General features: G+C 51.4%; 1 protein-coding gene across 1 annotated transcript in view; it reads left to right on the top strand.

Moving 5' to 3' along the window:
• The first annotated feature begins 4043 nt into the window (after positions 1–4043).
• RPRD2 (regulation of nuclear pre-mRNA domain containing 2) overlaps positions 4044–22831 on the top strand; it is an 88509-nt gene continuing 69721 nt past the window's right edge. The window contains 1 exon segment of the mRNA XM_040332700.1: positions 4044–4464. Coding sequence (XP_040188634.1) covers positions 4287–4464 — 178 coding nt within the window. The 5' untranslated portion in view covers positions 4044–4286.

Below are 22831 nucleotides of genomic sequence, written 5' to 3'. Positions count from 1 at the left end.
TGTTCGTTGTCCTCCTGGCGTGGATAGCGAGGGCTCGATGTCATCGGTCTGTTAGGAGGTTGGTATCTAGCGGCTGGTGGGTGTGAGGGCACTGTTGGTCGTGGAGGTTGTACCTGTGGTGTGACCTGGTTCGTCTTGCGAGTATCCGCATATTCATCCGCCAACTTAGCGGCCTCTGGTAGAGTCATGGGCCAGCGATCTCTCACCCAGTCTTTGACATCCGTCTGGATGTGATTGTAAAATTGCTCCAGGAGCATTAGTTGCAAAATGTCCTCTGCGGTGGTGGCCTGGCTGCTGTTAACCCAGTTAGAGGCTGACCGAGATAACTGGCATGCCCATTCTGCGTAAGAGTCTTTCGTGGTTTTGCGTGAGTCCCTGAACTTCTGTCGGTGGGACTCTGGGGTTACTGCATAACGAGCCAGGAGCACTTCTTTAACCCGGGCGTAGCTATGGATATCCTGATCTGGCACGGTCCGGAAAGCATCAGAAGCTTTGCCTGACAGTTTGCCTGACAATATTGCAACCCACTCTCCTGTAGCTATTCGGTGCAGGTTACATTGTCGCTCAAAATCTGCCAGGTAGTTATCAATTTCACAGTCCTTTTCATCAAAAGCTTTAAAAGCGCTAAACGGAATCTTCCTTGTGTCCGCTGCTTGTTGGACTGCTGCCAGTTTTAACTGTAGTTCTGCGTCTCTTATGTGTTTATCCTTCTGTAGTTCTGCATCTCTTATTTGTTTATCCTTCTGTAGTTCAGCGTCTCTTATGTGTTTATCCTCCTTCGCTAACAGGTCCATCACTTTCAGCACCACATCTGCCGTTGGGTTCGGACCGAACCATGCTAGCTTCTCTCTCATTGCCTTGTTGGTTGGTGACTCCTCCTGAATCACTGGTGTCTCCATCTCTTGTACTGCTGGCGTTGCTGCATCCAAGTTCTCCTGGTCTATCTCCATTAGTTCTGCTATGATGACCCGCTTGGTTTTGTTGCTAGCAATCCTTCCACGAACTTCCAGTAGTTCTTTCGGTGTCTGCTTGGAATCCGGGTGTAAAGGAGAGTAGAAGGGAAGATCCCGCTGCTACCAACCATTTGTGACGGTATCGGTATGATATCCCCGTCAAGCATTCCCTCCTCTCCATACAAGAACATCACAGGATCATCCACACATGAGTCAAGACTGAATGCTGGAACCAAGACTGATTTATTGGCAGCTTGCTGCTGGTTATAAATACAGTTTTACAAGCTAAATCCTTAATCAAGGAACAATGGGAGCTCCACCCCCTTTTCACACACTCTGGAGTTTCTCATACAGAATATAGCCAGACAATTCGGAGCCGACCTGAGACACATTTTCTTTAAATAATGACATCAGGGAAGTTAATTACAAGGTGTACAGAACACATTAGCTGGGCAGCCTGGCACCGCATAATGAAGCAATCAGAATACATAACATGAGTCACCTCTAATCACAGTACAGGATTAACATCCCTTTGAAATAAAGAGCTAGCTGCAGACGGGTCATTAACATGTCAATAGCTTGTAACACATGAATCCATTTTACCTCTAACCCACAATTTAACCAAGCAGGGAGAATTACACTGACATATCCTTCACAGTGCGCATTCCTGATACACAAAGAAACACGTTGCTCCTTAACAGACGTGTGAGGAGCAATAAATTGTTGTGTGCCAGGGTCAGTGCCAGGTCAGGGCCTTCTTTCCCTCTTGGGTCGGGCAGCCTATTGAAATGAACAGGCTTCCCTACACACGACACGCATATGCAAGTGTACATGCATAGATCTAAACCAGCCGTCATTAAATTGCGAACCGTGGTTCAAACACGGACTGAGCGACACTGCTGTCCGGACCGTCAGCCCGCCAGTCTAACCAGTCAGATCCCCGCCACTCAGCAGTCCTTGTTGCTAGGACCAACGGTATCCCAGCAACCAATAACATTGCGTGGGCACCCCGTTTCTCTCCCCACTGTAACTCCCTGCCTGGCCACAAGGCATGGTGTGGCATCACATATGCGCCCCCCCTCCCCTTCGTAACCCAAAAACACCCCTCCCCTTCAGCAAGGTTCTCGGTGCAGCTCCTGCCCCCTGTAGCTTGCTACCTCTGCCAGCTCCCGCTCACTGTCTGTTCTCAAGGTATGCTGTAAGTTTACTTCACACAGATTTACATGGACACACTGATGAGCACGCTTTATGTTAAGAGGCACTCCGATGGCCACCACCTGATGTGATTGGGACATCTGATGTAAGGTGGCACTCTGATTGGCACACCTGATGTAAGGTGGCACTCTGAGGGGGACACCTGATTCAAAGGAACACTCTGATGGGCACACCTGATGTGATTGGGACACCTGATGTAAGGTGGCACTGTGATGGGGGACACCTGATGTGATCGGGACACCTGATGTTAAGGGGCACTCTGATGGAGACACCTAATGTAAAGGGGCACTTTGATGGGGACACCGAGAGTAAAGGGGCACTGTGATGGGCACGCCTGTTGTAAAGGAAAACTGATGGGCACATCTGATGTGATGAGGACACCTGATGTAAAGGGGGCACTCTGATGGGCACACCTGATGTAAGGTGGCACTCTGATGGGCACACCTGATGTGATGAGGGCACTCTGATGTAAAGAGGCACTCTGATGGGGACGTCTGAGGTAAAGAGGCACTCTTATGGTGACACCTAATGTAAAGGAGCACTCTGATGGGCACACCTGATGTGATGGGGACACCTGATGTAAGGTGGCACTGTGATGGGGACACCTGATGTAAAGTGGCACTGTGATGGGGACACCTGATGTAAAGTGGCACTGTGATGGGGACACCTGATGTAAAGTGGAACTGCGATGGGGGCACCTGATCTAAAGAGACACTCTGATGGGCACACCTGATGTGACGGGACACCTGATGTAAGGTGGCACTTTGATGGGGAAACCTAATGTAAAGGAGCACTCTGATGGGAACACCTGATGTGATGGGGACACCTGATGTAAAGGGGGCACTGTTATAGGGACACCTGATGTAAGGCGGCACTGTGATAGGGGCACCTGATGTAAAGGGGTACTGTGATGGGGACACCTGATGTAAAGGGGGCACTGTTATAGGGACACCTGATGTAAAGGTGGCGCTGTGATAGGGGCACCTGATGTAAAAGGGGTACTGTGATGGGGACACCTGATGTAAAGGAGCACTCTGATGGGAACACCTGATGTGATGGAGACACCTGATGTAAAGGGGGCACTGTGATAGGGACACCTGATGTAAAGGGGTACTGTCATGGGGACACCTGATGAAAAGGAGCACTATTATGGTCACACTTGATGTGATGGGGACACCTGATGTAAGGTGGCACTTTGATGGGCATATTTGATGTAATGGGACACCTGATGTAAGGGGGGTACTCTGACGGTGGCAACTGATTTATGGAGGTAGTCGTCTGATGGGGGCACCTAATGTAAGAGGGAACACTATTGGGGACATTTACAGAGTATTACCGTGTGGTGGAAACTATAACAAAAGCGTCGGAGAGCGTGGCTTGCACCAAAAAAAGGAAATCAGTCACAGCACAGACTTGAGATTTGGACCTCGGCCGTAAGAAAATGTTAATGACCGGAGCTCAGGCCCATTGAGAATAATGGGGTTCTTCCACTTGCGCGTTTTCACGCGTTGGGATCTGAGGTACCAAAAACTCAGGTGTGAAAGAGGCCTAAACCTTTTTATTTTTCCTATGGGCAACCCATGTCAGATATTGATTTATTTTTACATTGAAAAGAATGTACTAAGAAAGCTGCGCGTTATTTTATTATTTCCTCATGGATTGCCTGTCACTGTACCCCAGTATTTATACTCAGGTCAGGCGCTGCCTTTCCCGCCTCTCTTCTGAGGAGACACACCGCAGTGGGAGTGGGAGTGTCCGCACAGTAGTGAGGGGCGTGTCCGCAGAACAGTAAAGCGAAGTGTACGCACAAGCAGCGAAAGGGGGCGTGTTCGGTTCGCGCTCTCGCTGGCCGTGCCCGCGCTCTCCATTATATAGCGCGGGCATCGAGGCGCGCTCTCGGGTCGTGTCAGCTCGCCGGTGACGCACGCGTTGGTCGCTCTCGTGCGCGCGCTCCGTCGTCATACAATTATAATCGCCTATTAAACGCTGTGTGTGGTGTTGGCAGCCGTGTCCCGTCTTTCCCTCGTCTCCAGTCCTGTCATGGCGAGCGGCCTGTAGCGCCATATACCCGCTACACCCCCCGCTCCTATCGGCCGCGGGGCATTGTGGGGAACCAACATGGCGGCCGGCAGCAGCAGCAAGGCCTCTGTCGGGGCCCTGGAGGCCGCTCTGGACCGCAAGCTGCAGGGAGTCTCCAATACTATGGAGTCCATTCAGAACCTCTCCACCTGGTGCATCGAGAACAAGAAGCAGCACTCCATCATCGTCCACTACTGGCTGAAATGGTTCCGGAGATGTGAGTATGGCGGCCATTATTGGGGGGGGGGGGGGGGATTGTACCGGGGACAGGTCTGGGGGGGCTCTACATAATTATTATCGGGGGCCTCTGATCTGGGCAGCGGTTATTTCTATTCTCACCATTAGGGGGCAGTGTGTGTGCCAGGAGATGATTGACAAGCTGTCATCATTACAACCCACTCTGTGTGCCCCTGACCCAGTACTGCCACTTGGGGGCATTCTGTGCCCACACTGTCAGGTGTGGTGTGGGGGTGAAGATGTCCACCCGTGGTTTCACGTCGTGCGATGGGGGCAAAGGTTTGTGCCCTAATGTAGGAGGGAGTGAGCGAAGGTTTGTGCCCATGGGAGGAGCGAGGTTTGCCACGTAGGGGAAGGGAGCGAGGATTGAGCCCGTGTACCCACGTAGGGGGAGGGGAGCGAGGTTTGCCACGTAGGGGAGCGAGGTTTGCCACGTAGGGGAGCGAGGTTTGCCACGTAGGGGGGGGGGGGAGCGAGGTTTGCCACGTAGAGGATGGGAGCTAGGTTTGCCACGTAGGGGAAGGGAGCTAGGTTTGCCACGTAGGGGAAGGGAGCTAGGTTTGCCACGTAGGGGAAGGGAGCTAGGTTTGCCACGTAGGGGAAGGGAGCTAGGTTTGCCACGTAGGGGGAGGGAGCGAGCCATGCGCCCGCGTTCCCACATAGGGGGGAGAGCGAGGTTTGCCACGTAGGTGGGGGGAGGAGAGCGAGGTTTGCCACATGGGGGGGAGGGGGAGAGCGAGGTTTGCCACGTAGGGGAGAGCGAGGTTTGCCACGTAGGGGAGAGCGAGGTTTGCCACGTAGGGGGGAGCGAGGTTTGTCACGTAGGTGGTTATTTCTATTCTCACCATTAGGGGGCAGTGTGTGTGTGTGTGTGCCAGGAGATGATTGACAACTGTCATTACAACCAACACTGTGTGCCCCTGACCCAGTACTGCCACTTGGGGGCATTCTGTGCCCACACTGTCAGGTGTGGTGTGGGGGTGAAGATGTTCACCCGTGGTTTCATGTCGTGCGATGGGGGCAAAGGTTTGTGCCCTAATGTAGGAGGGAGTGAGCGAAGGTTTGTGCCCATGGGAGGAGCGAGGTTTGCCACGTAGGGGAAGGCAGCGAGGATTGAGCCTGTGTACCTACGTAGGGGGAGGGGAGCGAGGTTTGCCACGTAGGGGGGGGGGGGAGCGAGGTTTGCCACGTAGGGGGGGGAGCGAGGTTTGCCACGTAGAGGATGGGAGCTAGGTTTGCCACGTAGGGGATGGGAGCGAGGTTTGCCACGTAGGGGATGGGAGCGAGGTTTGCCACGTAGGGGATGGGAGCGAGGTTTGCCACGTAGGGGATGGGAGCGAGGTTTGCCACGTAGGGGAGCGAGGTTTGCCACGTAGGGGAGCGAGGTTTGCCACGTAGGGGGGGGGGGGAGCGAGGTTTGCCACGTAGAGGATGGGAGCTAGGTTTGCCACGTAGGGGAAGGGAGCTAGGTTTGCCACGTAGGGGAAGGGAGCTAGGTTTGCCACGTAGGGGAAGGGAGCTAGGTTTGCCACGTAGGGGAAGGGAGCTAGGTTTGCCACGTAGGGGAAGGGAGCTAGGTTTGCCACGTAGGGGGAGGGATCGAGCCATGCGCCCGCGTTCCCACATAGGGGGGAGAGCGAGGTTTGCCACGTAGGTGGGGGGAGGAGAGCGAGGTTTGCCACATGGGGGGGGGGGGGAGAGCGAGGTTTGCCACGTAGGGGAGAGCGAGGTTTGCCACGTAGGGGAGAGCGAGGTTTGCCACGTAGGGGGGAGCGAGGTTTGTCACGTAGGTGGTTATTTCTATTCTCACCATTAGGGGGCAGTGTGTGTGTGTGTGCCAGGAGATGATTGACAACTGTCATTACAACCAACACTGTGTGCCCCTGACCCAGTACTGCCACTTGGGGGCATTCTGTGCCCACACTGTCAGGTGTGGTGTGGGGGTGAAGATGTTCACCCGTGGTTTCATGTCGTGCGATGGGGGCAAAGGTTTGTGCCCTAATGTAGGAGGGAGTGAGCGAAGGTTTGTGCCCATGGGAGGAGCGAGGTTTGCCACGTAGGGGAAGGCAGCGAGGATTGAGCCTGTGTACCTACGTAGGGGGAGGGGAGCGAGGTTTGCCACGTAGGGGGGGGGGGAGCGAGGTTTGCCACGTAGGGGGGGGAGCGAGGTTTGCCACGTAGAGGATGGGAGCTAGGTTTGCCACGTAGGGGATGGGAGCGAGGTTTGCCACGTAGGGGATGGGAGCGAGGTTTGCCACGTAGGGGATGGGAGCGAGGTTTGCCACGTAGGGGATGGGAGCGAGGTTTGCCACGTAGGGGATGGGAGCGAGGATTGAGCCTGTGTACCCACGTAGGGGGAGGGGAGCGAGGTTTGCCACGTAGGGGAAGGGAGCGAGGTTTGCCACGTAGGGGAAGGGAGCGAGGTTTGCCACGTAGGGGAAGGGAGCGAGGTTTGCCACGTAGGGAAGGGAGCGAGGTTTGCCACGTAGGGAACGGCAGCGAGGTTTGCCACGTAGGGGAAGGCAGCGAGGATTGAGCCTGTGTACCCACGTAGGGGGAGGGGAGCAAGGTTTGCCACGTAGGGGGAGGGGAGCGAGGTTTGCCACGTAGGGGAAGGGGAGCGAGGTTTGCCACGTAGGGGATGGGTGCTAGGTTTCCGCTAGTGTTCCCACGTAGGGGGAGGGGAGCGAGGTTTGCCACGTAGGGGGAGGGGAGCGAGGTTTGCCACGTAGGGGAAGGGGAGCGAGGTTTGCCACGTAGGGGATGGGGGCTAGGTTTCCGCTAGTGTTCCCACGTAGGGGAAGGGGGCGAGGTTTGCCGCGTAGGGGAAGGGGAGCGAGGTTTGCCACGTAGGGGATGGGGGGCTAGGTTTCCGCTAGTGTTCCCACGTAGGGGAAGGGAGCGAGGTTTGCCACGTAGGGGAAGGGAGCAAGGTTTGTTCCCACGTAGGGGGAGGGAGCAAGGTTTGCCAGGTAGGGGGAGGGAGCGAGCCTTGCGCCCGCGTTCCCACGTAGGGGGGAGAGCGAGGTTTGCCACGTAGGGGAGGAGGAGAGCGAGACTAGCCACGTAGGGAAAGGGAGCTAGGTTTGCATTTCCACGTAGGGGGGAGCGAGGTTTGCGCCTGAGGTTTTCCCACATAGGCGGGAGAGCGCAATCTTTTCCACATAGGGGAAGGGAGCGAGGTTTGAGCCCGTGTTCCTACGTAGGGGGAGGGAGCAAGGTTTGCCAGGTAGGGAGCGAGGTTTGCACCCGCTTTGCCAGGTAGGGGGAGGGAGCGAGGTTTGCTACGTAGGGGAAGGTAGCTAGGTTTGTATTCCCACGTAGGGGGAGGGAGCGAGGTTTGCGCCCGCGTTCCCACGTAGGGGAAGGTAGCTAGGTTTGCATTCCCACGTAGGGGGAGGGAGCGAGGTTTGCGCCCGCGTTCCCACGTAGGGGAAGGTAGCTAGGTTTGCATTCCCACGTAGGGGGAGGGAGCGAGGTTTGCCACGTAGGGGAAGGGAGCTAGGTTTGCCACGTAGGGGAAGGGAGCTAGGTTTGCCACGTAGGGGAAGGGAGCTAGGTTTGCCACGTAGGGGAAGGGAGCTAGGTTTGCCACGTAGGGGAAGGGAGCTAGGTTTGCCACGTAGGGGAAGGGGAGCTAGGTTTGCCACGTAGGGGAAGGGGAGCGAGGTTTGCCACGTAGGGGAAGGGGAGCGAGGTTTGCCACGTAGGGGAAGGGGAGCGAGGTTTGCCACGTAGGGGATGGGGAGCGAGGTTTGCCACGTAGGGGATGGGGGCTAGGTTTCCGCTAGTGTTCCCACGTAGGGGAAGGGGTCGAGGTTTGTCACGTAGGGGAAGGGGAGCGAGGTTTGCCACGTAGGGGAAGGGGAGCGAGGTTTGCCACGTAGGGGATGGGAGCGAGGTTTGCCACGTAGGGGAAGGCAGCGAGGTTTGCCACGTAGGGGAAGGCAGCGAGGATTGAGCCTGTGTACCCACGTAGGGGGAGGGGAGCGAGGTTTGCCACGTAGGGGAAGGGAGCTAGGTTTGCCATGTAGGGGAAGGGAGCTAGGTTTGCCACGTAGGGGAAGGGGAGCGAGGTTTGCCACGTAGGGGATGGGGGCTAGGTTTGCCACGTAGGGGAAGGCAGCGAGGTTTGCCACGTAGGGGAAGGCAGCGAGGATTGAGCCTGTGTACCCACGTAGGGGGAGGGGAGCTAGGTTTGCCACGTAGGGGAAGGGGGCGAGGTTTGCCATGTAGGGGAGCGAGGTTTGCCACATAGGGGATGGGGGCTAGGTTTCCGCTAGTGTTCCCACGTAGGGGAAGGGAGCGAGGTTTGCCACGTAGGGGAAGGGAGCAAGGTTTGTTCCCACGTAGGGGGAGGGAGCAAGGTTTGCCAGGTAGGGGGAGGGAGCGAGCCTTGCGCCCGCGTTCCCACGTAGGGGGGAGAGCGAGGTTTGCCACGTAGGGGGAGGAGGAGAGCGAGACTAGCCACGTAGGGAAAGGGAGCTAGGTTTGCATTTCCACGTAGGGGGGAGCGAGGTTTGCGCCTGAGGTTTTCCCACATAGGCGGGAGAGCGCAATCTTTTCCACATAGGGGAAGGGAGCGAGGTTTGAGCCCGTGTTCCTACGTAGGGGGAGGGAGCAAGGTTTGCCAGGTAGGGAGCGAGGTTTGCACCCGCTTTGCCAGGTAGGGGGAGGGAGCGAGGTTTGCTACGTAGGGGAAGGTAGCTAGGTTTGCATTCCCACGTAGGGGGAGGGAGCGAGGTTTGCTACGTAGGGGAAGGTAGCTAGGTTTGTATTCCCACGTAGGGGGAGGGAGCGAGGTTTGCGCCCGCGTTCCCACGTAGGGGAAGGTAGCTAGGTTTGCATTCCCACGTAGGGGGAGGGAGCTAGGTTTGCCACGTAGGGGGAGGGAGCTAGGTTTGCCACGTAGGGGAAGGGAGCTAGGTTTGCCACGTAGGGGAAGGAAGCTAGGTTTGCCACGTAGGGGAAGGGAGCTAGGTTTGCCACGTAGGGGAAGGGAGCTAGGTTTGCCACGTAGGGGAAGGGAGCAAGGTTTGTTCCCACGTAGGGGGAGGGAGCAAGGTTTGCCAGGTAGGGGGAGGGAGCGAGCCTTGCGCCCGCGTTCCCACGTAGGGGGGAGAGCGAGGTTTGCCACGTAGGGGGAGGAGGAGAGCGAGACTAGCCACGTAGGGAAAGGGAGCTAGGTTTGCATTTCCACGTAGGGGGGAGCGAGGTTTGCGCCTGAGGTTTTCCCACATAGGCGGGAGAGCGCAATCTTTTCCACATAGGGGAAGGGAGCGAGGTTTGAGCCCGTGTTCCTACGTAGGGGGAGGGAGCAAGGTTTGCCAGGTAGGGAGCGAGGTTTGCACCCGCTTTGCCAGGTAGGGGGAGGGAGCGAGGTTTGCTACGTAGGGGAAGGTAGCTAGGTTTGCATTCCCACGTAGGGGGAGGGAGCGAGGTTTGCTACGTAGGGGAAGGTAGCTAGGTTTGTATTCCCACGTAGGGGGAGGGAGCGAGGTTTGCGCCCGCGTTCCCACGTAGGGGAAGGTAGCTAGGTTTGCATTCCCACGTAGGGGGAGGGAGCTAGGTTTGCCACGTAGGGGGAGGGAGCTAGGTTTGCCACGTAGGGGAAGGGAGCTAGGTTTGCCACGTAGGGGAAGGAAGCTAGGTTTGCCACGTAGGGGAAGGGAGCTAGGTTTGCCACGTAGGGGAAGGGAGCTAGGTTTGCCACGTAGGGGAAGGGAGCTAGGTTTGCCACGTAGGGGAAGGGGAGCGAGGTTTGCCACGTAGGGGATGGGGGCTAGGTTTCCGCTAGTGTTCCCACGTAGGGGGAGGGAGCGAGGTTTGCCACGTAGGGGAAGGGAGCTAGGTTTGCCATGTAGGGGAAGGGGGCGAGGTTTGTCACGTAGGGGAAGGGGAGCGAGGTTTGCCACGTAGGGGATGGGGGCTAGGTTTCCGCTAGTGTTCCCACGTAGGGGAAGGGAGCGAGGTTTGTTCCCACGTAGGGGGAGGGAGCGAGGTTTGCTACGTAGGGGAAGGTAGCTAGGTTTGCATTCCCACGTAAGGGGGAGCGAGGTTTTCCCACATAGGCGGGAGATCGCAAGGTTTTCCACATAGGGGAAGGGAGCGAGGTTTGAGCCCTTGTCCCCACGTGGGGGGGGGGGGCAGTGGACTGAGGTTTGCCACGTAGGGGAAGGGAGCTAGGTTTGCGCCTGTGTTCCCATGTGGGGGGGGTGAGATTTGCCATGTAGGGGGAGGGAGCCAAGTTTGCGCCCGTGTTCCCATGTGGGGGGGGCCCCACGTAGGGGGAGGGAGTGAGGTTTGCGCCCACGTGGGGGTGGTGGTGCGAGGTTTGCCACATAGGTCAAGGGAGCTATGTTTGCACCTGTGTTCCCACGTGGGGGGGGCGGGCGAGGTTTGCCACATAGGGCAAGGGAGCTAGGTTTGCGCCCGTGTTCCCACGTAGGATGGGGAGAGCGAGGTTTGCCACGTAGGGAAAGGGAGCAAGGTTTGCAACCGAGGTTCCCATTTAGGGGGAGCGAGGTTTGCGCCCGTGTTCCCACTTAGGGGGAATGAGCGAGGTTTGCGCCCGTGTTCCCATGTAGGGGGAATGAGCGAGGTTTGCGCCCGTGTTCCCACGTAGGGGGAGGGAGCTAGGTTTGCAACCACGTTCCCAGGGAGGGAGTGAGGTTTGCGCGGTGTTCCCACGTAGGGGGATAGTGAGGTTTGCCACGTAGGGGAAGGGAGCGAGGTTTGTGCCCACGTTCCCACGTAGGGGGAGGGAGTGAGGTTTGCGCCCCCGTTCCCACGTAGGGGGAGGGAGCGAAGTTTGCGCCTGCGTTCCCACGTGTGTGTGTGTGTGGGGGGGGGGGTGAGGTTTGCAACGTAGGGGAAGGGAGCTAGGTTTGCGGGGCATGGGTGTAAACCACATTCAAAGTAAAGGCACTGGAGCAAATCTGCATTTGCTTGGTGGAGGAAGGGTTGCACAAATGCATTCATTTTGGAGTAACCTTTCTGTCTGTTGTGGAGGGGGAAATGTGCACATGCCATCACTTGGCTGGTAAATTAAGTTTTGTGCCCGTGCTTTCATGTATGAGGGGGGTGGGAGCAAAGGTTTGCGCCCGGGCATTCACTTGGAAGGGGTGAAGCGCTCTTTTTGGTGTAGGAAGGAGGGCTGTGCCCATGCATTTTCTTGTTGGTAGCATTGCCGTCAGTTGAAGGGGTGGGGCAACGTGTTGTGTCAGTTGAAGGGGTGGGGCAATGTGTTGCACCTTCGCCTTTATTTTAGGGGGAGGATTTGTGTCAACAACCACACTTTGTTGCTTGGGTGGGTGTTGCACCCAAACCAGGTAAAGTAGATCGGTAGGCAAAACTTTTTTCATTTTGGATATAGCAAGGGAGGGTTATAACCCCTGTGAGATTTGTATTTATTTTTTGTTTGCCATCTGTGTCCCATTGCAGAGATTTTCCTTCACTTCCTGTCCCATAACCTATATTTACTAAAATAATTGCATTTCCATGTTCTGTGTACTGTGGGAGACCAGATATAGTGAATGCAGAGTCCTGGGTTTATTAACACTTTAATCGTATGCAGGCTGGTTATGTTTTACTTATTATAGCAACAGGGTCTCTTTAACCACTTCCATACCAGGCACTTGCACACCTTCCTGCCCAGACCAATTTTCACCTTTCAGCGCTGTTGCACTTTGAATGACAATTGCGCGGTCATACAAAACTGTACCCAAACTAAATGTTTATCATTTTTTTTCCACACAAATAGAGCTTTCTTTTGGTGGTATTTGATCACCTCCTGGGATTTATTTTTCTGCAAAAAATAAAAAAAACTGAACATTTTGAAAAACAAATGCTTTTTTATTTTATTTTTTTTCGTTACAAAACTTTAAAGAAGTACATTTTCTCCTTCACTGATGGGCATCAATGAGGTGGAATTGATGGGGTGCTGATAGGTGGCACTTCCTCCAGTTTGCTCCAGTGCACATGTGCGAATATCTCCTAAACTGTGCAGGTTTAGGAGATATCCGGGGTACCTACAGGTAAGCCTTATTATATGCTTACCTGTAGCATAAAGTTGTTTTATAGGATTTACTACCACTTTAAAGTGACCCTGTGGCTAAACCTAAAAGCTCTTGTAACAGAAATGAAAGTTATACTTAAAGGGTCACTAAAGATTTTTTATTTTTTTTTGCTAAATAGCTTCTTTTACCTTACTGCAGTCCTGGTTTCATGTCCTCATTGTTCGTTTTTGCTCGGATGTTGCTGTAATTCTTCTCTGTTCTGGACACTTCCTGGTTGTCTGTTTCCTGATCACCACAGTACTGGGAGATTCTAGTTTCGTTTTCCAAACCATCACTGCTCTATGGCTCTGTGCTATCACAGAGGCAGGTTAACATGCACAAACGAAACTAGAGGTACATTATATGATTGTTTTTTATCTATTTGTAATCGTTTTTAAAAGGAATCAGTTAACTATTATGTCTCTCTACCCTGTAAACAGTCATTTCAGCAAAAAAAATGTTTTCCTTTACAACTCCTTTTAAAGCCGCCCATACACTATTCATTTTTATTTGACCTGAGCAAAGGGCATGTTCTTCTGTTCGCACTATGAACCGCATGCGATTCAGAGTGGAGAAATTTCAGCTCATTCATGTTGAATGGTTTTGCAACTGGATTGCATTGTCGTTTTTGTACCATCTGGGGGGGGGGGGGGGGTGTAAATGCTCTGAGTTTGACCTGCATTTGTGGTGGTGTTGAGATTGCCCTGACACCTGCTATAGATCACAAGGGCAGTGCGATTTAAGTGTGGTATGGGAAATGCGCACAATCCATGGGGTTTTTGCACCACATTAGTGTGGACCTAGGCTACACAATTCTGGTCTATTGCATTCTGGAATCTGTCATAACGGCTTCATTTTCTGCCCTGCTAGTTTTGGTTTATCATTCATAGGATGTTGGGTGAGAGATCATTTCTGCTGGTTTATCAGTAACTGGCCAAAATTTGCATACACTGGTTGGCTTTACCTGGTCCAGTCCTGGCATTCTCACCATGCTGAACTGCAAAGCTGTTCAAAGGATCTTTACTGTGTCCTCTCCATTCACCAGAGCTTTGTCATTTTTATTCTATTGATGACCAGGGTCTCCTTAACCACCTCCTACCCTGTAGCCAAAAGGCTGCTACAATGCAGGCTCACATTGCCAGGAGGCCGTCTATGGACGTTGTCCTGTGGTCACGCTTCCCGCATGCATGGGCATCGATCGATGATTGGCTATGTAAAAAGACTTAATTGAAATCAATTTGATTTAAATCATCATTTTTAAAGGGCAACTGTTATCCCTGAGCCGCTGTTGGCTCCCCCTCCTGAGCTGCTGTTGGCTCCCCCCTCCTGAGCCGCTGTTGGCTCCCCCCTCCTGAGCCGCTGTTGGCTCCCCCCTCCTGAGCCGCTGTTGGCTCCCCCCTCCTGAGCCGCTGTTGGCTCCCCCCTCTTTAGCTGCTGTTGGCTCCCCCCTCTTTAGCTGCTGTTGGCTCCCCCCTCTTTAGCTGCTGTTGGCTCCCCCCTCTTTAGCTGCTGTTGGCTCCCCCCTCTTTAGCTGCTGTTGGCTCCCCCCTGTTTAGCTGCTGTTGGCTCCCCCCTCCTGAGCCGCTGTTGGCTCCCCCCTCCTGAGCCGCTGTTGGCTCCCCCCTCCTGAGCCGCTGTTGGCTCCCCCCTGTTGGCTCCCCCCTCCTGAGCCGCTGTTGGCTCCCCCCTCCTGAGCTGCTGTTGGCTCCCCCCTCCTGAGCTGCTGTTGGCTCCCCCCTCCTGAGCTGCTGTTGGCTCCCCCCTCCTGAGCTGCTGTTGGCTCCCCCCTCCTGAGCTGCTGTTGGCTCCCCCCTCCTGAGCTGCTGTTGGCTCCCCCCTCCTGAGCCGCTGTTGGCTCCCCCCTCCTGAGCCGCTGTTGGCTCCCCCCTCCTGAGCTGCTGTTGGCTCCCCCCTCCTGAGCTGCTGTTGGCTCCCCCCTCCTGAGCTGCTGTTGGCTCCCCCCTCCTGAGCTGCTGTTGGCTCCCCCCTCCTGAGCCGCTGTTGGCTCCCCCCTCTTTAGCTGCTGTTGGCTCCCCCCTCTTTAGCTGCTGTTGGCTCCCCCCTCTTTAGCTGCTGTTGGCTCCCCCCTCTTTAGCTGCTGTTGGCTCCCCCCTCTTTAGCTGCTGTTGGCTCCCCCCTCCTGAGCTGCTGTTGGCTCCCCCCTCCTGAGCTGCTGTTGGCTCCCCCCTCCTGAGCTGCTGTTGGCTCCCCCCTCCTGAGCTGCTGTTGGCTCCCCCCTCCTGAGCTGCTGTTGGCTCCCCCCTCCTGAGCTGCTGTTGGCTCCCCCCTCCTGAGCTGCTGTTGGCTCCCCCCTCCTGAGCTGCTGTTGGCTCCCCCCTCCTGAGCTGCTGTTGGCTCCCCCCTCCTGAGCCGCTGTTGGCTCCCCCCTCCTGAGCCGCTGTTGGCTCCCCCCTCCTGAGCCGCTGTTGGCTCCCCCCTCCTGAGCCGCTGTTGGCTCCCCCCTCCTGAGCTGCTGTTGGCTCCCAGACCATCCCATTCACTTTAATGGGGCGGCTGGTGATATGGCAGTGACACAACAAGGTGTGGGACGTGGCGGCAGCAGGTGAGTGGATGACCGCTAATAGGTGCTGCCATGATGGATCTGAAATGACAGGTGCTCTTTAATGTAAGGACTCCTTCTTGCTGGTAGTTGGAATCTTTAATATTTGCAAACAAAATTAAGGTTTCCTATTAAGAATAAGGTTACTAAAACGGCCATATCAGAACCGTTACAATCATACAGTTTGTAGTGTACATAGATTTTCAAAACAATGAGATAATTCCTGAACTTGGGTTTATTGTGTGAATGCATCAATGCAGTGCATGTTATATCAGCTTTCAGAGCTTTGATTTGTTGAATGAGTTTACCAAAAAATGTAAATATTGCAGAATATACAGCCCCCTCATGCTACGTAACTAAGCTCCAATAATTTTGATTTGATTTAATTTTCTTTTTTGATTAAAAAAATAAAATAAAAAATGATTGATTTATATTCACCCTGGTCCCTTTATGACAATCTTGTCCCTGACCTCCTTGGACAGCTCTTTGGCCATGGTGGAGAGATTAGAATCTGCTTCTGTGGACAGGTCTTTTATGCAGGTAACAAGCTGAGATTAGGAGCACTCTTTAAGCCCACCTTCACATTGGGCCAATTTTGGCATGACAGAGGTCTGTGCAGAAACACCCATAGATGTCTCTGAAATCTCTCCCAAAGTCAGGCTGACATGTTGGGTTTGAAATCATGTGCATTCAGCTGAACTCTAACACGATTTCTAACCCACAGCAGTGTGAACCTTGGCTTAGATCAAGGGGTAGGCAACCTGGGGCCTCCACCTGTTGCAGAACTACAAGTCCCATCATGCCTCTGGGAGTAATTGTAACTGCCAGCCTTGCAATGCCTCATGGGAAATGTAGTTCCACAACAGCTGGAGGGCCCCAGGTTGTCTTGGAGTGCTCCTAATCTCAGCTTGTTACCTGTATAAAGGACACCCGGGAGCCAGAAATCTTCCTGATAGGGGATCAAATACTTATTTCACTCATTAAAATGCAAATCCATTTATAACTCTTTTGAAAAGTGTTTTTCTGGATATTTCTGTTTATCTCTCACTGTTAAAATAAACCGACGAAATGATAGATTTTATGTGTCAGCGGGCAAACGTACAAAATCAGCAGGGGATCAAATACTTTCCCCCTCACTGTATACTGATAATCCTTGTCCTGATGATCAGTGCAGCCTCCAACAGTGCCGATCAGTGCCGCCTCATCACTGAAGGAGAAAAATGACTATTTTATAACAAAATAAAACTTTTTTTTTTTTTCTCTCGCAAAATTTTCAGTCTTTTATTTTTTTTTATTTTTTTTCGTTCAGCAAAAAAAAAAACAGTACGGATTAAATATCACCAAAAAAAAGCTCTAATTTGGGTACAGTGTTGCATGACCGTGCAACTGTCATTCAAAGTGTGACAGGGCTGAAAAATTGGCCTAGGCAGGTAGGGGGTAAAAGTGCCCTGTAGACAGGTGGTTAAGCAAGCCATGTTGTAATCGCTAGCGCCGGTCCTCAGAGCCATGCCTGCGCACACATAATATGGGCTGTATTTTTATTTTACCTGCCAAGGCTGGTAGGCTAGGTGTTGGTAATACATGACTGTACAAACAAGTCAGTTGGCCTTATATAAAAGAGCCAATCAAAATGCCAAGATGTTGCCCTGGCAAACTAAACATGAGAACTGCTTTATGGTGCTGTAAAAAGTAGTAAACTTCTTGGATGTGATCTGTGAAAAGTTAAATATTGATGGATGTACCCGGTGCAGTAAACCTGTTGCCAGAGTAAAGGGTGGTTGTTGGGTGATGGGCGCACTTTGCTTTGTTTATAAGGATGTTTGTGTCACTTGCTTTGCTTTGTGCTGGTTTTCAGATGGGGCTGATTGTATAGAACAATGAATGCTTCCAAGATGTGCAGTGTACTGCTTCCAGTAATGGTAATTAGTAGTATAGCAGTAAGACTCCATGCAGATGATATTTTCATAGGATATTGCTGAGCATTTGTGCCTGGGTCTTGATGGGCTTTGGCCTCTTGTCACCTAGACAGGGCTATGCTTTTAGGCTGCATTCACACCTGAGCGTAGGTCGTTCAGTCGTTTCATGCTTATTTGCGCGTTCAGCGTCGTCCGACGTTTTTGTACTTCAACGTTTTTTATTTTAGCCAATAGGAAAAATTATCATCTTTTCATCACTTGTTGCTATGTTGGTAGATTTTTTTTTATCTTCTGCCTGGGTGAAAAGTTCTAGTCGCTTGAATCGAGAGTTTTCATTACTTTCTATGGGAAATAGAAATGCTCAAAAATGCCCAAACCGCCCAATTTGCGCGACAAAAAAGGGTCCGGAACTTGTTTGGGCTTCAGGCGTTTTGGAGTGGAGATGTAAACCATCTCCATTGGGAATGTATTTTTTCCCCTCTAGCGTTTTTGAGCGTCGCGCTTCAGGCGACAAAACGCTCAGGTGTGAATCCAGCCTTAAAGAGGAAGTAAACCCGGGGAAAAAAAAACACCTGCAAGACAAAGGCATAATGAGCTAGTATGCATGGCATACTAGCTCATTATGTAATGCTCCCCTTTGATTGAAGCCCCCGCAGCCATCCTCTTCCAAAGCCTGGGCAGCTAACATCTTGCCCGGGGGTTACTTTGTGTATCGCAGCTCTGGCACTCTGCCTGGAGCCGCAATGACGTCACTCCCTCGCGGGAGCCGGCAGGGACGGCACAGCCTCAATTAGGAACGGCACACTACAGTGCGCCTGCGCCGTAGACAGCGGTGCCCGTGATTATAGTAAATATCTCCTAAACCGTGGAGGTTTATAGAGAGATTTCAAGCACCTACGGGTAAGCCTTAATCTAGGCTTACCTGTAGGTTAAAGTGGTTGTAAAGGGTTTACAACCACTTAATTGTGGTTGTAAACCCTTCCATATACCCAGTTAAGTGACTGGCCTCAGGTGATGCACAGAGATGGGGGGGGGGGAATCCTCCTACATAATGTGTACCTGTTTATCTGCATTCTTCTCCATCTGTTCAAAATCCAGAATTGATAAAACTTGTTTAAGTGGTCAGAATAAAGGGGGCATATAGCTGAAATTACTCTGCAGCGCTTAGTGAGGAGCGTTTTGAGAGCTGATAGGAAGGAAAGGGACACCCCCCCCCTTCACACAAGAAAAGAGCTGAAGCTGTCAATCACAGGCTGTGTGCTGGTGGTCTCTCCCCTGTCACTTTTTTTTTTCTCTTGGTGTCAGGAAACTTGTCAGAAGTGATTCATGCTGATGGCAGAGGGAGGAAGCAGACAGAAATTACACTTGGTGCTGTAGTTTGAGACACATTATAGAGGGAATATGCTTTGTTTACCGGACAAAGCATCTGGGTTTACAACCCCTTTAAAACGAAGTTCCGACAAATATTTATTTAAACGGTCAGCAGCTACAAATGCTACTTTTAAAATAAGGACACTTGCCTGTCCCGGGTGCCCGCAATGTCGGCACCCAAAGCCGATCTCTCCCTCGGCTGTCGGGTGCTGCCGCCACCATCTTCGGTAAGGGAATCGGGACGTCAAACCTTGTGGCTTCACTACCTAGTCCCCTACTGCGTATGCGCTACCCCACTGGTACCGGTCTTCTGGGACCTGTGTGTCTTCCAGAAGACAGCGGGGGGGGAGAGGTGTTGGAAGTGGCGTAGATACCAGCGGGTGGCTCGGGTATCTCTGCCTGGAAATGGGAGAAAAATACCTGTATTAGACAGGTATCTAACCCCCCCCCCCCCCCTGAAAGGTGCCAAATGTGACACCGGGGGGGGAGGGGGGGACGTACCCGAGGAGCGGAAGTTCAATTTTTGGGTGGAACTCCTCTTTAAAGTGGAGTTTGCAGCCCCCCATACCCCCTGAATGAAAATCACTAGGGGCCCATTCACTACATTGCACTGTCAGGGGAAACGCAGGAATATGGTTTGCACAATGATCTACAATGCACGGCTGTGTTATTTCTTGGTGTGTGCCCTCCATTGCTGGCTATGTTTGTGATGCCATGCAGAATGCAGCACACCAGTGTCATCAGGTCCTAACTGAAAGCATTATTATAATGTAAAATTTACACAGAGCGGTGTCACAGGACCTCGCTGCAGGATCCTGGGAAAGCCGAGGATCCCATGAGAATGTTCTCCTGCACAGGGCTGGGGTATCTTCTAAGATGTGGGAACCTCGGCTTTCCCACCATCTATCATTGAAGCCCAGTGAACCTTCAGAAAGCAGCCAGACGCTGTGCTATAAGATAAGCTTCCCCTTTTATTTATTTGACTCTTATTTATTTTTGGTGGGGGTGGGAGCTGCAAGGTGAACAGATAATGCCCTTTCATGTCAAATCTGATTTTAAAAGAGAATTTGGAAGGGAAGAGCGAGCCAGAAATTTAACAATTTGAATCAAAATGTAGTTTTTAAATTTTGCTTTGCTTCCTTTTTGCTCTTTTTCCGTTGTATATCCCTATGAAAATTAACTTCAAAACTTATTTTATTTTTTATTTTGGAAAGTGTAGGAAGAAGTTATAATCAAGTCAAAGGGGTGTTTTTTATTTTATTTTTTTACCTAGCATATAAATCTTAAGCCCCGTACACACAATCGGAATTTCGATGGAAAAAGTCAGTCATCGGACTTTCTTCTTCTTCTTTTTTTTTTTTTTTTTTGAGGAATTCTATCGGAGTTTAGATATAGAACATGTTCTCTTTTAGGCCCCTTTACACACGGGGTGGATCAATAATGATCCGCCTCCGTAAGCTCAGTGGGGATCGCTCCGTTGATCCCCGCTGAGCCGGCGGATGACAGGGTGGTCCCCGCACACTGTGCAGGGACCGCCCTGTCTTTTCTCTGCTCTCCCCTTTGGGGGTATCTGATGAACACGGACCGTATGTCATTCATCCGATTGGTTCTTTGCGGAGGACGACTATTACGGGTGTCAGCGGATGTTCATCCGCTGACACCCGCAATCACATAGGGACCAATGTGTGTCCCTTTTTCATCCGCGAACGGATGGATGAAAAAGCGGACATACGGTCCGCACGTGTGAAAGGGGCCTTACTCCGATGGAATTCCGATGTGAGTTTGGCGGGCAAAAGCCCGATCGTGTGTACGGGGCATTGTGGAGTTCTGTCTGACTAGACAGGTAGTGATGCATGTATCTGCAATGTGAGGGATTTCCCCTTTTAGACGGCTGTCACGGGATCAAGTGTCCCTTTATTGGAAGATTTCCCCTCCATTCCTGTTCTGCCACCTAATCTCCTTTTTTTTTTTTTTTTTTGCTTTTTTATTCTGGTGACATTGGTGCTCAGGACATATAGTGAATCTCCTTAAAGGGGACACAAATAGGAAAATACATTTGCTTTAGAGCCGGTTCATACACGGACGGCATGACTTTGAGGGCAACTCGGCAAGGCGATCTCAAGGCGACTTGAGAGGCAGCTTGCAAAATGACTTCTGTATTGAAGTCTGCAAGTCACCCCGAGTTGCCCCCAAAGTCGTACAGGAACCTTTTCCCAAGTCGACTCAAGTTCCATTGACTACTGCGGACCGCGACTTGTCAGGCGGCTGAGTCGCCTGACAGGTCGCCCCTGTGTGAACCGGCTCTTAGTTATACTATAAATAGAATCGCTTTCTCTTTTTTTCTTTTTTTCTTTTGTGAATGTTTGTGTTCAGGGTTTTTGTTTTTTGCTTGGCAGCTCTACCATATTCTTTATACTTCATTGACTTGTTTTGAGTTTCCTTCACGTGTTATTTGGGAATGGCATACTTTGATGGCTCTTTTGAGGTTCTTGTAATTTCATTTAGTGTGAGCAGATCATTCTTGCATTTAATGGGAGAAGTTTTTTTTATCTTCATGCATTCTTTGCATGAAGATAAAAAAAAAATAGTTTGAGCAGCAGCCTCCCCCCCCCCCCCCCCCTAATACATACCTGAACTCCGTCTCTCTCCAGTGATGTCCACAAGTGTCTAAGCCTCTGGGACTATCCTCCTGATTGGCTGAGACACAGCAGTGGCGCCCTTGGCTCCCGGGGCTGTCAAAGTCAGTTAGCCAATCACAGGATAGAGGGGGGGTAGGGCCGTGTCAGGGCTCTGTTTCTGAATGGATACACAGAGCTGTGACATGGCTCAGGTGCCCCCCATTGAAAGCTGGTTGCTGTGGGGGCACTCAACAAGAGGGAGGGGCTGGGAGCAGCGAAGAGGGACCTGAGGAGTATCTGTGCTACTCTATGCAAAACCAACTGCAAAGGAGGCAAATACAACATGTCTGTAAAGTTTTTTTTATTTTTTTTTAACACCCACACAATCACTTTAAAGAAGTGAGAAATGCGCCTGTTACACACATACATTTTTCTTTTTTTTTTTTCCAGTCTGCTGGAGGAATAAGAAAAATCAGATTTTTCTCCATCCATGTTGATCAATACAGAAGGATGAATCTTTCCTGACAGCTATTGTATGCTTAGTGCTGGCCGTTGGCATAATACCCATACAGTGCCTTCATCTGATTGGATTCCGTCACTGTTTGGCTGACAATTTTTCCACCCAGCTCCTTTGCAAAAGTTGATGAAATTCTGTATACCAGCAGATTTGTTCTCTTGTTAGCTATGCCACTTCAGCCATGGGCCATTTGGCTGGCAAAAGATCGGAGCACTTTTTTAGATTCGCCACTGTGTCGCTTTAACTGACAATTGTGCAACGTGGCTCCCAAACCAAATTGCCATCCTTTTTCTCCCACAAATGGAGCTTTTGGTGGTATTTGATCACCTCTGTGGTTTTTATTGTTTGCACTATAAACAAAAATGGAGCCTAAATTTTGAAAAAAAAGCAATATTTTTGCTTTAATAAATATCCCTCCAAAAAATATATATATATTTTATATTCGCAATAAGCGTTTGGTTTGCGCAAAAGTTAAGAAATCAATGAGCAGCGACGCTTCACGGGTGGTTTTAACCCTTTTTTGGCCGCTAGCGGGGTTTTAAAATTGCCCCACTAGCGGCCGAACAGTGCAGTGAAAACAGTAAAGCGCCGCTAAAAATAGCAGCGCTTTACTGCCGACGCCTCCACTGCCCCATTGTGAAAGGGCTCTTGGAAAAAGAGGGAGGTGAAGCCACCACTACCCTGCAAAACCCCTCACTACAGTGGGGACATGAACAAAAGGATCAACCAGGTGTTTTGTTTTTCTATTCTGCAAAGAAAAAGTGCAAAAAGGAAAATCCAGAATTTGTTGCACTTTTCAGTATCTTTATTTTGGCCTTATAACTGTATCACAGACATGACGGGAACAATCAGTTGTATAGTGACTGATGAGTCAATTCACTAAAGGATTTTGCAAGAGCTATGACAATCACGTGACGGATTTTTTGGAAATATAGCAGGAGATAATGGTCAATATCTCAATGTAAAATGTTGAATGCTAAGTAAATACTGCACATTTGTTACAAATTTGAGGTAAACACGGCAACAAAAAGGGTAAATTGTTTCATCACCAGGCAGGATTTTAGTACAATGTAACAATGAGGAGTACTGTACTGGTCAGCAAGTTAAAAGTATACATTGTATTCATGTGGAAGTGTTCTACCCTGAGCTCAGGGTATTCTCTAAATATTTCACCAGAAGGAAATTGTTTGTTCTGTGAATGATAGATAGCGCACTGGAATGTTTTCAGTTACATTTCTGTGTGCATTCATTTATAGAACTTTCTTCCTCCTGGAGCACTATTATGCATGCAAAAATATATTTGGTTAA

Source organism: Rana temporaria, chromosome 13 (assembly GCF_905171775.1).
Source record: "Rana temporaria chromosome 13, aRanTem1.1, whole genome shotgun sequence".
NCBI lineage: Eukaryota > Metazoa > Chordata > Amphibia > Anura > Ranidae > Rana > Rana temporaria.
The sequence above is the reverse complement of the archived record's forward strand: the minus strand, read 5'-3'. Positions and strand labels throughout refer to the sequence as shown.